The following is a 12,987-nucleotide window of genomic DNA, read 5'->3' as shown; positions in this document are numbered from 1 at the left end:
TGTTAATGAAGCACCTGGCGCACCATTCGTTAATGAACAGTTCTGCGGTAGGTATCTCAGGGAGAAACGTCATCACAACTTTATAATCTACTCGGAGGATGTTCAGATCGGAATGAGCATACCGGAGACTTAGAACCCAGCAACAACCGCTGGTCAACAGCCATTCACACCCTAGCTTAGACTATCTACGGCAAACCTGATGTTCGGAGGCTCCTGTTTGAGGTTTTTGACTTCGAACAGATTCAACCTAAAGCTGTCTGAAAAAGTCTCTCACTCTTTTGCTTCATGTATTTTTAGTTTGCTTTCTTTTTTTGGATTGGGTGTTTTTTTAATTCTCCCTCGTTCATGAAAATAGAAGTTTTACATTTTAAGAATAAATCTAGAATTTCAAAAGTAACCCATTTTCAATAATTTTTTTTATTATTTTAATATTAATTGTTTAGTTAATGTGGACAAAAATTGTAAATAATTTAAAAGTTACATTGAAAACAAAAAAATTATATTTATGAAACGAATAAAATATTCTAAATTTCTATCTAAAACAGAGGGAGCAACTTTTATTGTGTTTCAAAAAAAAATTAATAACTTTTATTTATTTATATTTTTCCACAGTAAAAACTGTCTTATGAAACGTAGTAGCTGAGGTCTAGAGCCAACTACACCTGTAGATGGGGCAGTATTCTCTCACAGTATCAACACATGCAAACATGAGGAAGTCCATTTGATTACGTGGTCGCATGCTCACCTTGGCCTTCCACGTAACACGAACCCCATGCGGTTTTCTGATTCTTACCTAATTATTATTTGGTATAATAAACAATTCATATATATATGTTGATTTTAAATGGTTATTTTACTGTAGTTTTATATTCACCTGGCTCCTGAGTAGTATTCTAGGTGTGTGTGTGGTGCTAATTAACGTTCCAACGTGTCAAAATATCATCACACGATTTGCATAATGTTTATTAAATGTGTTTATGAGATTGACCTGGTACTTAAACTTCTTCTTATAACCAAATGATTTGGTACTCCCAAAGTAAGTTAACAAAGATCTTTATATCTATATGTTTTTTTTTTTCTGGCAACAAACCCTTTTATTACTCAAGCTTCAAGGTGGTCTGGGTAACTAGAGCGGAATAGAACAACCGGTAAAACAAAGATATCTATGAAAAAAGTGCATTCCTAGCTAACGAGTCTGCAATCTCATTTTGCGTCCCTGGAAAGTAGTTGATCTTAAAGTCCGAAAAACACAACCGAAGAGTTTGAATGACCTCCAGTTCTGTTGAAAAGTTTGGCTAAGCTTGTGGGTCCGTTATCATTGCAACCAGGTCCTTGTAATCTGTCTCAAATCTCTGGCAGGTCGAATGTTGTATCATACTCTTCATTGCCCATTTTAGCGCTTCCAGTTCCCACTACAAAGAAACCGCGGCATACTGAGGGAAAAAATCGTCGGTATGTCGTCGGAATAACGCTATTCCGACGACATACCGACGAAAAAGTCCTCGGAAATAACTTCTCGAAATTCATCTTTCCTCGAAAATCCCTCGGAAATTTCCGACGGAATTCCGAGGAAACCCTATTTCCTCGGAATTTCCGAGGACCACAAGTTCGTCGGAAATTCCTCGGAAATTCCGAGGAAGATGTCGTTGGAATATTCCGAGAGATAAACATCCTCGGAATATTTCCAAAATTAAAAAAAAAATTATAAATTATTTTTTTAAATTGAAATTCGAAAATATAAATTAAAATTGAAACAGAAACATATTTAAAATACAAAAAATAATAATAGTTTTTATAAATAAAAAAAATGTTTTTATAAATACAAAATTAGTTTTTAATAAATATGAAATCATCTTTTTATAAATACAAAATAGTTTTTATAAATACAAAAAATAATAAATAGTGTTTATAAATCAAAAAATGTTTTATAAATACAAAATTAGTTTTATAAATATAATATTTTTATAGATATGAAATCATCTTTTTATAAATACAAAATTGTTTTTATAAATACAAAAATAATAAAATAGTGTTTATAAATCAAAAAAATATTTTATAAATACAAATTAATTTCAAAATATGAAATCATCTTTTATAAATCCAAAAAACGAATTTATATACAAAGAACGGTTTGTATATTTAAAAATAGTTTTTATAAATACAAAAAAAAAAAAAATAGTGTTTATAAATCAAAAAATGTTTTATAAATACAAAATTAGTTTTAATAAATATAAATATTTTTATAAATATGAAATCATCTTTTATAAATCCAAAAATCGAATTTATATACAAAAACGTTTTGTAAAATCGAATTTATATAGAAAAAACGTTTTGTAAATAAAAAATAATGAACAATTTATATAAAAAGTTCTAAATCAATTCAACACAACCAAATCACAATTCTAAACCTATTACACAACAAATCACAATCCTACCCAATCACCCTAACAAAAATCTATCAAAACCTTCTAAAATCATCAAATCTACTTAAAAACCTAACAACTAGGACCTAAGAGAGTCGGATAGGGTTTTACATGATTTGTAAGAGAATGGAAAGGATTCGCCGGAGAGATCGTCGCGAGAGAAGGTGGAGAACACCGGAAGGAGAGAGAGATCGCCGGAGAGGAGAAGAGAGAAATGGGGAAGAAGATGCGTTTCGAGTTTATAAACCTTGGGTCCGACGGATATTTTCCTTCGGAATTCCCTCAGTATTTTCAATTTCAATTTTCGCGAAATATTTGGCGGCTTGTTTGCCCGGTTAAATGAAAATATTCCGAGGAAATTCCGACGGCCACTTAAATATCCGTCGGAATTTCCTCGGAATATTTTCATTAATTCAAGGAAAAATAATATCCTGTGCGTGTATTTCTATTAATTTATTGTTCCTCCCTCGGAATTTCCTCGAAATATTCCGAGGAAATACCGAGGAAATACCGAGGAACTAGTGTTTGGGGTTTCAAAACATCAATTTTTTTTGCCGTATTTCATTTCTTATACAATTGTAATGCATACCATTGAAGATTCTTTGTATAGATGAGCATAAACCATGAAATAACAAATTTTAAAACGAATTGTAAGTATTTCCCTTTACCGTTCATTAAAGTGTATAAGTGTTTCTCTTATGTTGTGGGGATTTCGTTCATACAATCGGAAAAGTGTTTATTATAGGGTAAGGAACAAAGTTTTGACTTCATAATGAACGTAAGACACTTAATAAGGGTTATACAGGTGTTATTCAAACCGCAAAACGTGTTTTTCGGTTTAAAAACCCTATTTCCTCCCTCGGAATTTTCTCGGAATATTCCGAGAGAATTCCGAGGAAACCCTTTTCTTCCTCGGAATTCCGTCGAAATATTCCGAGGAAATTCCGAGGAACTAGTGTTTGGGGTTTCAAAACGTCAATTTTTTTAAACGGATCGATCGATGGATATATGTCCAAAAACGCATCGATCGATCACTAAGATGGACCAAAGCGTAACAATGTGATCGATCGATGAGATTATCCCATCGATCGATCGAGGATATCAAGTGTTCCTCGGAATTTCCTCGGATATTCCGAGGAAATTCTGAGAAACTAGTGTTTGGGGTTTCAAAATCTCGAATGTTTTTTTATAACGGATCGATCGATGGATTTATGTCCAAAAACACATCGATCGATCACTAAGATGGACCAAAGCGTAACAATGTGATCGATCGATGGGTATATGTCCAAAAACGCATCGATCGATCACTAGTTCGTCGGAATTTCCTCGGATTTTTGTAAAATCCCTATAATATTTCCTCGGAATTCATCGGTTTTTTCCGAGGAACACATTTTTCCTCGGAATTTTCTCAAAATATTCTGACGGATTGATATTTCCTCTCGGAATTCCGTCAGTATATTCCGAGGAAATTCCGAGGATTTTATTTTCCGTCGGAATGTCTGTCAGAATACTGCTGTTTTCTTGTAGTGTCCGAGTGTAATGCTGTCTCACGCCTTCTTAAGTTATATGTCCCTATAAGCTGAATCTTTCCCATGCTATCTTTCCAAACCCATCCCACTCCACTAAATTGAACTGTGGAGTCCATGAACCATCTACAATACAAATATCACCCAAGCTTAAGGCTCGTGGTTCTTCAACAGTTTGTGCCTGCAGAGGAACATGTATAGCTTCCTTTGCATTGTACCAAGCTTGACATTCACTCTCTGCATATTTGACTAGTTCTAGTGGGTCTCTGTCGATACCCCTGAATAGCTTATCATTCATAGCCTTCCAAATATACCAGATTATCCAAGGATAAAGCTCTTTGTATCTATATGTTAAGTTAGTTGAGTAGAAAATAAAAATATGTGGCTTATAGACGTCACATATTTATTGCAGCCTTTATACATGCCAAAATTAAGAATTGACTAATTATCGATATTATTATTTTCATATACTACCGCCTGATAAATTAGCATATGCACAAATTATTTTTTAACAAAAAATTAACAACGTATACATGCATCTGATTTAATACGCATAAAAAATAAACATCGTATATTATAAAGTGTGCTAAACAGAAGTAACAAACGCAGGTAGAGAAGATTTTCTTGTGTCTAGAGAGAGAGAGAGAGATGGGTGTAGTAGAGGAAGCTCACAACGTGAAGGTGATTGGCTCAGGAAATCAAGGGACGATCGTATTAGGTCACGGGTTCGGTACGGACCAGTCAGTATGGAAACACCTGGTCCCTCATCTGGTCGAGGATTACCGCCTCGTGCTCTACGACAACATGGGAGCCGGTACGACCAATCCGGAATATTTCGACTTCGATCGTTACTCGACTCTCGAAGGTTTCTCTTTTGATTTGATTGCAATTTTAGAAGATCTCCAAATCGAGTCTTGTATCTTTGTTGGTCACTCTCTATCCGGCATGGTTGGTGTCTTGGCTTCTCTTAACCGACCTGACCTCTTCTCCAAAATCGTCATGATTTCTGCTTCCCCACGGTATATATATATATATATATATATATATATATATATATATATATGTATATACATATATATATATATATTTTTTATTATTACATCTCTGTTTCGGACATAACGTCGACAAAAGTATATCCATGTTCCTTCGCTTGTCGGAATTATCCTATTTCTCAAAAAATTCATTAAAATATTACAGTTTTTATTTGTTAATTTAAATGATTTTTGGGTGTGATTCTTGTGATGCGTTTTAGATACGTGAACGATGCTGATTACCAAGGTGGATTCGAGGAAGAAGACCTAAACCAGCTTTTCGAAGCGATGCGAAGCAACTACAAAGCGTGGTGTTTAGGTTTCGCTCCACTAGCGGTAGGTGGCGACTTAGACTCAGTAGCCGTTCAAGAATTCAGCAGGACGCTCTTCAACATGCGTCCGGACATAGCACTCTCCCTGGCTCAGACCATTTTCCATAGCGACATGAGACAAATCTTACCCTTTGTCTCTGTCCCTTGTCACATAGTCCAAAGCGTTAAGGATTTAGCCGTACCGGTCGCCGTATCCGAGTATCTTCACAACAATCTCGGATCAGAATCCGTGGTCGAGGTTATGTCTTCAGATGGTCATCTTCCTCAGCTTAGCTCGCCGGATTCTGTTATTCCCGTTCTCCTCCGTCACATCCGCAACGACATTGCTCTCTGATGATGAAATGGTGTTAATTAAGTTTAGCGATATTAAATGTATGATGTGATATGTCTGGGTAAGTTATTATATCGTTTCGTTGTTGTTTTGTTCTGCTTCGTTTGTCTTGGATTCTGTATTTGATCAGTTTGTTGTTCTTCTTATCTTTGCTTCACGAAAAGTCTTGGTCTCTTGTATCCAGCTTTGCTCGACCTTTTCTGCACTCATATAAATGTAGCAATAGCGATGTTCGTGATTGGTGGTCCATCCATGGTGAATTATTTAAAGTGTCGTTGTTGAGCTATTATGTGTGTGAACTGTGAACAGAAGTTGAAATTCCGAAGATAGTTATCAAATTTTTAAATTTTATGTCAACGTTTCGATACCTATAAATTGATGAAAACATGCATTATTTAGAGATTTTATTTTGTTCAAAGTATAAATTCCAGATCTTAGGTACATAATTTATCTCAGACTTGGAATCAAATTTCAGATATTCTTATATAAAAAATAACAAACCATTCATATCAAAAGTAGTTTAAAAACCAATGCACAAAAAATCAACCCTCTTATGTTACCCCTAAGTCACTAACATCCGTAAATATTTACACTATTTAGGGGATTTACAATGAACTTGCCACTACTCCGACTATATATGGTGTTTTTCAGGATATCGAAAGTATCTCTTCGCACTGCTAATATTGTCTAACAAGACTTTAGTTAGATTGTAAGTGTACTTTGAAATTTAGTTTGTGACTTTTGTTGTTATAACTGTATATTTTTCTTTTGTGATAAAATCCTACAACCTTTATACTTAATGACTGTAGGATTGAAAAAAATGCTTTCAAAATAATGCAAGTGCTGTAAAACATTATACAGTTTATACTTCATCTTGAAGAAAGGTTATATATATCCTATCCAGTTTAAAATAAAATAAAGGTTATATAAAACCGGACCGTAAAGATCTGGTCCAATCTAATTCGTTTTTTTTTTTTGGTTTACCATAGTTCACTGAGCTAGCCCATTTGATAACGGCAATAGTAAGTGGGCTGGGCCATTCATGTAATAAAACGTTGGACAAAGTCACGTAACGGGAAACTCCACACGTGTGCCACCATCATATGCTCTCTCCTCCGTTATTTTACTTTCTTCCCCGTTTCACCCTCAGTCAAAAGTCTGCCGTTTACTGTAGGGTCAGAGCATATACAATCCTAATCCATAATTTACTTGCAAAATGATCTCTAATCCTAATTTACAAAGGAAAAAATGGAGTAGAATGATGAACAAAAAAAATAGAGTGATGAAAAAAAAAAAAAAAAAAATGGAGATGCTCTTAGTTCTCGTTTTTACCCCTTCGTTCCCACGGCCACGAAGAGAAGATAAGACCAGGGCCATAGAGACACTCTGGTGGCTCGCGAAAATGGCGACGGCGACGTCGCAGGGAGTTCTCGATTCGCTACTTGCAAAGCAGTGCTCAATTCTCGACATATGGCTGGTCTCGCAATCTTCAATTCAATCCCGATCGTTATCATTTGATCTCTGACTCTAGCTCAATTTTGATTTTGAGCAATAGATTAAGGACTGTGACAAGGCACTTCAGCTTATCTACTCAAAGGTTAGTTCACTACACACGCTTTTGATTAGTGCGTTAGACTATAGGTTCCTCTCTAGTATCACTTTGGGATTGAGTATGATTCTTGAAAAACTAGGAAGATTCAAATGGTGTGGATTCTCTTCTCTTTGAATTGGTATACTCAGTTTTTTTTTTTTTTTAACGTTTAGGAAGTGCTCTTTTGGCTCTGGGGAGAAAACAAGAATCTGTTCTTGTTTTGGAGCGAGGATATAAAAAATACTTGAATTAGATGAAGCCTGAGGAGAAGATTGATAAGCATGATAACGCGTGCAAAGTACTAAGCATGGAAGTCTCTGAATCAGGAGCTTGCAGCAATGGAAAATACCCACGAGTTATCAAATGATGCATCCAAGGCAAGCAAGCACTCTGGTGGTACTTGGGGCTCAGGCAATGGATCAGCGTACAAGGAAAAAGAGAATGTAAAATCTAGCAGCCAAATCAATGGTTCTTATGAATCTTGTAATGGTTCTGATTTGCATGATAATTTATCTGAAAGTTCTGTTCGGTTAGGGGATCTGTCGATTATTGGAGACAAGTTAAGTAGTAAGCCAGGATCGATTACCAAGTTGAGCTTGAAAGATGAGGCACGTTGTGGAGTTAGCGGTCGAACCAAGATAAATAAGAAGTGCACCATAGCAAGAATATCAGAGACCCATTCTATAAGTGTGGATTTTCGAATTTCTAGAGGAATTGCACAGGTATAGCAATACAGCAAAAAAAAAATATATAAGAAACTGTATTGTATCTTACTGGTGTTGACGTATAGCTTCGAAAACTCTTAATCACTGGGCTCTTTTTTTCGTTCAACAGGTGAACGAAGGACACTACATGAAAGCTATATCTATTTTTGATAAGGTGATTTTTTCATGTACTCCTCTTTGGTGAGTTCTATCTCTGGGGAGTGTCTTTTGCTTTTAGTTGTTCTGTTTTAAACTTCTTTTTAGAGGTTTTTTTTTTTGCAGAAATGTATGGGTCAATTTTTTACCATTAGTTTATCTGTGTGTCAGGTGCTGAGAGAAGAACCGACTTTACCCTGAGGCGCTTATAGGAAGAGGGACGGCTTATGCATTCCAACGAGAGCTTGAAAATGCTATAACTGATTTTACTAAGGTATTTGTATTTGACAAGAATTGTTACCACAGTGGGTTAAAAGCTCACTAATTCTGCTCCTATTGGTCAGGCTATTGAATCTAACCCAGCAGCTTGTGAGGCCTGGAAGCGGAGAGGACAGGCTCGTGCTGCTCTTGGGGAATTTGCTGAGGTTAGTGGTTCCAAGTCTTCTCTGCTTCTGTTCTTTAATCACAGCTAAAAGCATTAAAACAATACATTTATGACTTATATATGCGGCTCTGTTCGCCGCTGCACATTTATTAAATGATCATTAGGTTTTTCTGGTAATTATCCAATAATTTGGATAAGCCTATGATTGATGCCTGTTTTTAAGCATGTTTAATGCTTGTATTTTATGGGTAATACCTGTTTTCTTTGATGAAAACCCACTAATGTACTACTGACGTTCTCAATCATTCAGGTATTATTAATTTTAAATCTAAGGACGTCACTGCTACATGTCTGAAGCAAGAGAAATATAACAAGTCCGCATATAGTTATTTGGTAAGATTATATCGTCTGTTGGTATTCTTGGTCTCCGAAGTAACCATGACCGCAAATTTTCTATTAGCAAAACTTGTTGATAGGGACTAGCTTTTACTTCTCTTGGTGAATATACAAAAGCGAAGAGGCGCATTCCAAGTCCATCCAGCTGGATAGTAATTATCTTGAAGCATGGCTACATCTCGCTCAGGTAAGATGCAAATAGTAAAGTATGTCTAGAATTATGCGTTTTAAGTTTTTTTTCATCTATTTAGTTTAACTGTGATGCAAATAGGATTTTGGGCAATTGCTTTTTAGTCTAAGTTTCCAAAAATGAAGAGAACTTACATTTCAACTTTTGGAGGCGAATAAGGTTTTCCTGAAAGATATTTATGTTATGCCATTTGAAAATGAAATTATTTCTCCTTAATCTAGTTGGCGCATCCTAGTTTCTTGATTTGCTTGAATCAATTGACTATGATACACTTCACACTTTTTTATTCACTGTACTTAATGTTGTTTCTTCGCTTTACTTGGCAGCACTATCAAGAGTTGGCCGACCACCACAAGGCTATGGAATGCACTGAGCATGCTCTACAAGTCGACAACAGGTAGCTCTAATTTGAGGTGAACTATCGAATGTTGCACTATCCTGTCTTGACCCGGGTTTGGAAGGCCTATCACTTGCGTGGATTAGCGTTCCATGGATTAGGTGAACACAGGTATGTACAATTAGTGTAGACTAGGATTTCTGGAAAGTGAAAGTTTGGTTTAAAAGGGTAATAGGTCTTCGTTAATGTGCATGTTACCTTAAATGTTCATGTATATCTCAATGCTTACTCTAGAATATGATGTCCTATAAGATTTTCTTCTCCGGGCTTGTAGTGGTAAAAGATCTGCATTTTAGCAAATGGATGTTCTAAAGGAAGCTGATAAGTTTGGTGGTCATAATTACCTTGTGATATATGTGCATGGCTGGTCTTTAAGCAGTGATATTATTCACCTGTGGTTGTTTTTGGTGATTTTATTTTTCAGGAAGGCTATCCAAGAATTATCTATTGGCTTGAGCATTGAGAACTCAATAGAGTGCTTGTATTTACGAGGTTCCTGCTATCATGCTGTAGGAGAGTATAGAGATGCGGTAAATAATCAAATATTTGTTGGTCAACGATATGGCTTCATTGATTGAAGGAGAGACTCTGTCTTATTATTGTATATCCTCACAGGTGAAGGACTACGATGCTACAGTGGATGTGGAACTTGATGCAGTGGAGAAATTTGTTCTTCAATGCTTGGCATTTTATCAGGTTCCTAGAGATGTTTTCTTTGTTGATAACCCAGAGGTTACCTGGATTAAAAGCTGAATATTGAAATGGCATTTGCAAGATTACTTTCTTGGTACACTTTTGTTTGTAGCAACCTGTAACGATAGAATATTGCATTGCCTTATTTATCTGATAGCTCTGCTTCTTTGTTCAACTATAACTAGAGCTGAACAATGAAAACCTCTTTGCACGTAATAATGGTGGATGCTTCATTTGTAGCCGCGCTAAACGTGTCCCTCACTATAAATATTTATGTTATCCCTTTTTATTCCACAGAAAGAGATTGCATTGTACACAGCTTCCAAAGCTAGTAGTGAGTTTTCCTGCTTTGATATTGATGGCGACCTAGATCAGATGTTCAAGATTATATGTCTCTCTCGATATTTTACTATGTCAGACTGTTTCTTTTTTTCACTTGCCTGCTCTCTTTCTAATTAGTTTATTCCAATTGGAAATTTGGAATAAACATAGGCTCAACTAATTCGAGGACTATGAGTGCTTTCAGGTGCTGTAAATGACTTTTCATTTTCTGTGGGTTTTCAGGAGTACTGGTGCAAAAGGCAACGGGAAGAAAGCACGTAGGAAAGAGAGAATCAACATGCTTAGCCACAACAGAGGTGGTGCTGGCTGTAGTACTAGCAGTTCCAGTGAAACCTCAACTGTATATGCCTCACTAGAAGATCGATCATCTGGCCGCTCTATCCTAGAAGTTTATTCGTCTGCTGTCAGATGGAGACAAATTTCAGAGCCTTGTGACCCGGTTGTGTGGGTTAACAAACTAAGGTACATGTTCCATTTCTATGCTCAGCATCTTCAAGTCTCTGTTTAACTAGAACTTGGGTGGTTGAGATCATTTAATGCTATTTGCAGTGAGGAGTTTAATTCTGGGTTTGGTTCTGATACGCCGATGGTACTCGGACAAGCTAAAGTAGTACGCTATTTCCCAAATTATGAAAGGTAAAAGTATTACATAGAAAGTGTATTCAGTTATGAGGTTTTGTCTCATTAAATGGAATCATCGATATCTAATATGGTGCTACTGCAGAACCTTGAATCTTGCAAAGACCATCATCAAGGTTAGAGACGCTTATCTTACGCAATGACATATTACTGGTAAATGACACTGACTTCATAACTTGTTGGATATCTATTACTCAGAACATGTTGGCTTATATGAGTTTGCAAACATTACGCAGGTACAATTTTATGCCGTTAGCTCGTGGGATAGCGGTAACGGGATTTATAGTGTTGCTAGGACTTCTGCTAGCTGCTAACATGGAGTTCACTGAGAGTATCCCAAAAGGGCTACAGATGGAATGGGAAGCTTTACTTAATGTTGAACCGGGTTTCTTTGTTGGTTCGGTTAAATCTTGGTTATACCCTTCCCTGAAAATCAACACTTCGTGGAGAGATCACCCGGAAGTTTCCTCGGCCTTTTCGACAACCGGGTCGGTTGTGGCCGCGCTTAGCACTTACAATGATTGAGTTACAAAATTTGTCAACTTGTCTCTCACAATTTGTCATAAGAGTTGAAAGAAAAGCTTACCAGTCAAATCTCTTAAAAACACAAAGAGTTATAAGAACAACTTTTCTTATTAGCTTTAGAAACTACTCAAAACTAAAGCTCTCAATATGTTTCTCTCAGATCATATGGAACACCTCTCCATTAGACCTATATTTATATGAAAGACAATTCTCTTTAACATGTGGGATATGTAAAACACAAACCTAATCTAAATAGAAACTTCTTTTTCCTATTTCTAGGTTTTCTTATTGTGTTTATCTTAACATATTAAACATCTAATAATATGTTAAGTTTTCACAAGCTTGGAATTATCCAACATTCACCCCCTTAATTCCAACTTGAATTAGGGAGATCAATTTCTTGAACTCCAATTACGCTCCTCATTTGCTTGAACATAATTCTCAAGTAATCTTCTTTCACCACACCATGGTGTGCGAATCCACTCATTGGATTCACATCTTTCTCAAGGTTAGACCGGATGCTCTCCTCGCTTCCGTACCGCCTCTTCTTAGAATTGGCCCAGTTCTTGTAGAACCTTCTCCTGACCTCTTCACTTAAGTTGCGATGAGTCTTGTGGTTGAAGCTCCCTACGATGATAACTTTGGTCACGTCCGCCATCTTGCGTACGTGAGCTCTGGTAAGGATGTCAGCCTTCTGCTCAACATCTGATGTATTTATCTCTGGTTCGTCTTCAGCCTTTAAGATCTTTAACCTTGACTCCATTGGTACGTGCGTTGTGTTACACGCTTCCATCTTTGTGTCACACACTCCTACGTGAGTCGTGTTACACTCTTCTATCTTTGTGTCACATACCCACGTATGTTTAACACCAGCCGATCTATCCACAAGCTCACACGTCTTGTTTCTTGTGATAGAATCCACATCGGCTGCCATAGCTTCAACTCTATTCTCTTCACAGAATATATTGAATTCGCCTGAGGCAAACTCTCCTCCTCTATCGGTGCATCCTAGATTGAACATAGCTGAGACAACCTCTCCTCCTCTATCGGTGCAACCTAGGTTGAACACAGCTGAGGCAAACTCTCCTCCTCTATCGGTGTGAGATCTTTTGAACCGATAGAATGCCTCATGATTATCTGTTGTCGTTGGTGGTGCGGTTTGTCCACTCAAATCTCCAAGCAATAATCTTAATGGCTTTGATGTACGAACCATGGCTTAGTCAGGAGTGAGTCTCTGGTTTGCTTCCCTGCGAGACATGTGTCACACACGCCTTCTTCGTGTGTTACACTCGGGAATGAGTGTCTCGTTTGCTTCCCTGCGAGACA

The 12,987-nt window shown here is 36.7% G+C and overlaps 1 protein-coding gene and 2 pseudogenes across 1 annotated transcript; all 3 read left to right on the top strand.

Annotated features, from left to right (window-relative positions):
• The first annotated feature begins 4 nt into the window (after positions 1-4).
• On the top strand, positions 5-266 carry LOC106410161 (annotated as a pseudogene).
• A 4,170-nt stretch (positions 267-4,436) lies between these two features.
• On the top strand, positions 4,437-5,929 carry LOC106411067 (probable esterase KAI2). Its single transcript, XM_048775257.1, has 2 exons — positions 4,437-4,968; positions 5,202-5,929. The coding sequence occupies exons 1-2, from the start codon at positions 4,598-4,600 to the stop codon at positions 5,644-5,646; spliced, it is 816 nt and encodes a 271-aa protein (XP_048631214.1). The 5' UTR covers positions 4,437-4,597; the 3' UTR covers positions 5,647-5,929.
• Positions 5,930-6,882: 953 nt separating this feature from the next.
• On the top strand, positions 6,883-11,774 carry LOC106408623 (annotated as a pseudogene).
• The last annotated feature ends 1,213 nt before the right edge of the window (positions 11,775-12,987 follow it).

The sequence above is a fragment of the Brassica napus genome, unplaced genomic scaffold (genome assembly GCF_020379485.1).
Source record: "Brassica napus cultivar Da-Ae unplaced genomic scaffold, Da-Ae ScsIHWf_77;HRSCAF=142, whole genome shotgun sequence".
Lineage (NCBI taxonomy): Eukaryota > Viridiplantae > Streptophyta > Magnoliopsida > Brassicales > Brassicaceae > Brassica > Brassica napus.
The sequence above is the reverse complement of the archived record's forward strand: the minus strand, read 5'-3'. Positions and strand labels throughout refer to the sequence as shown.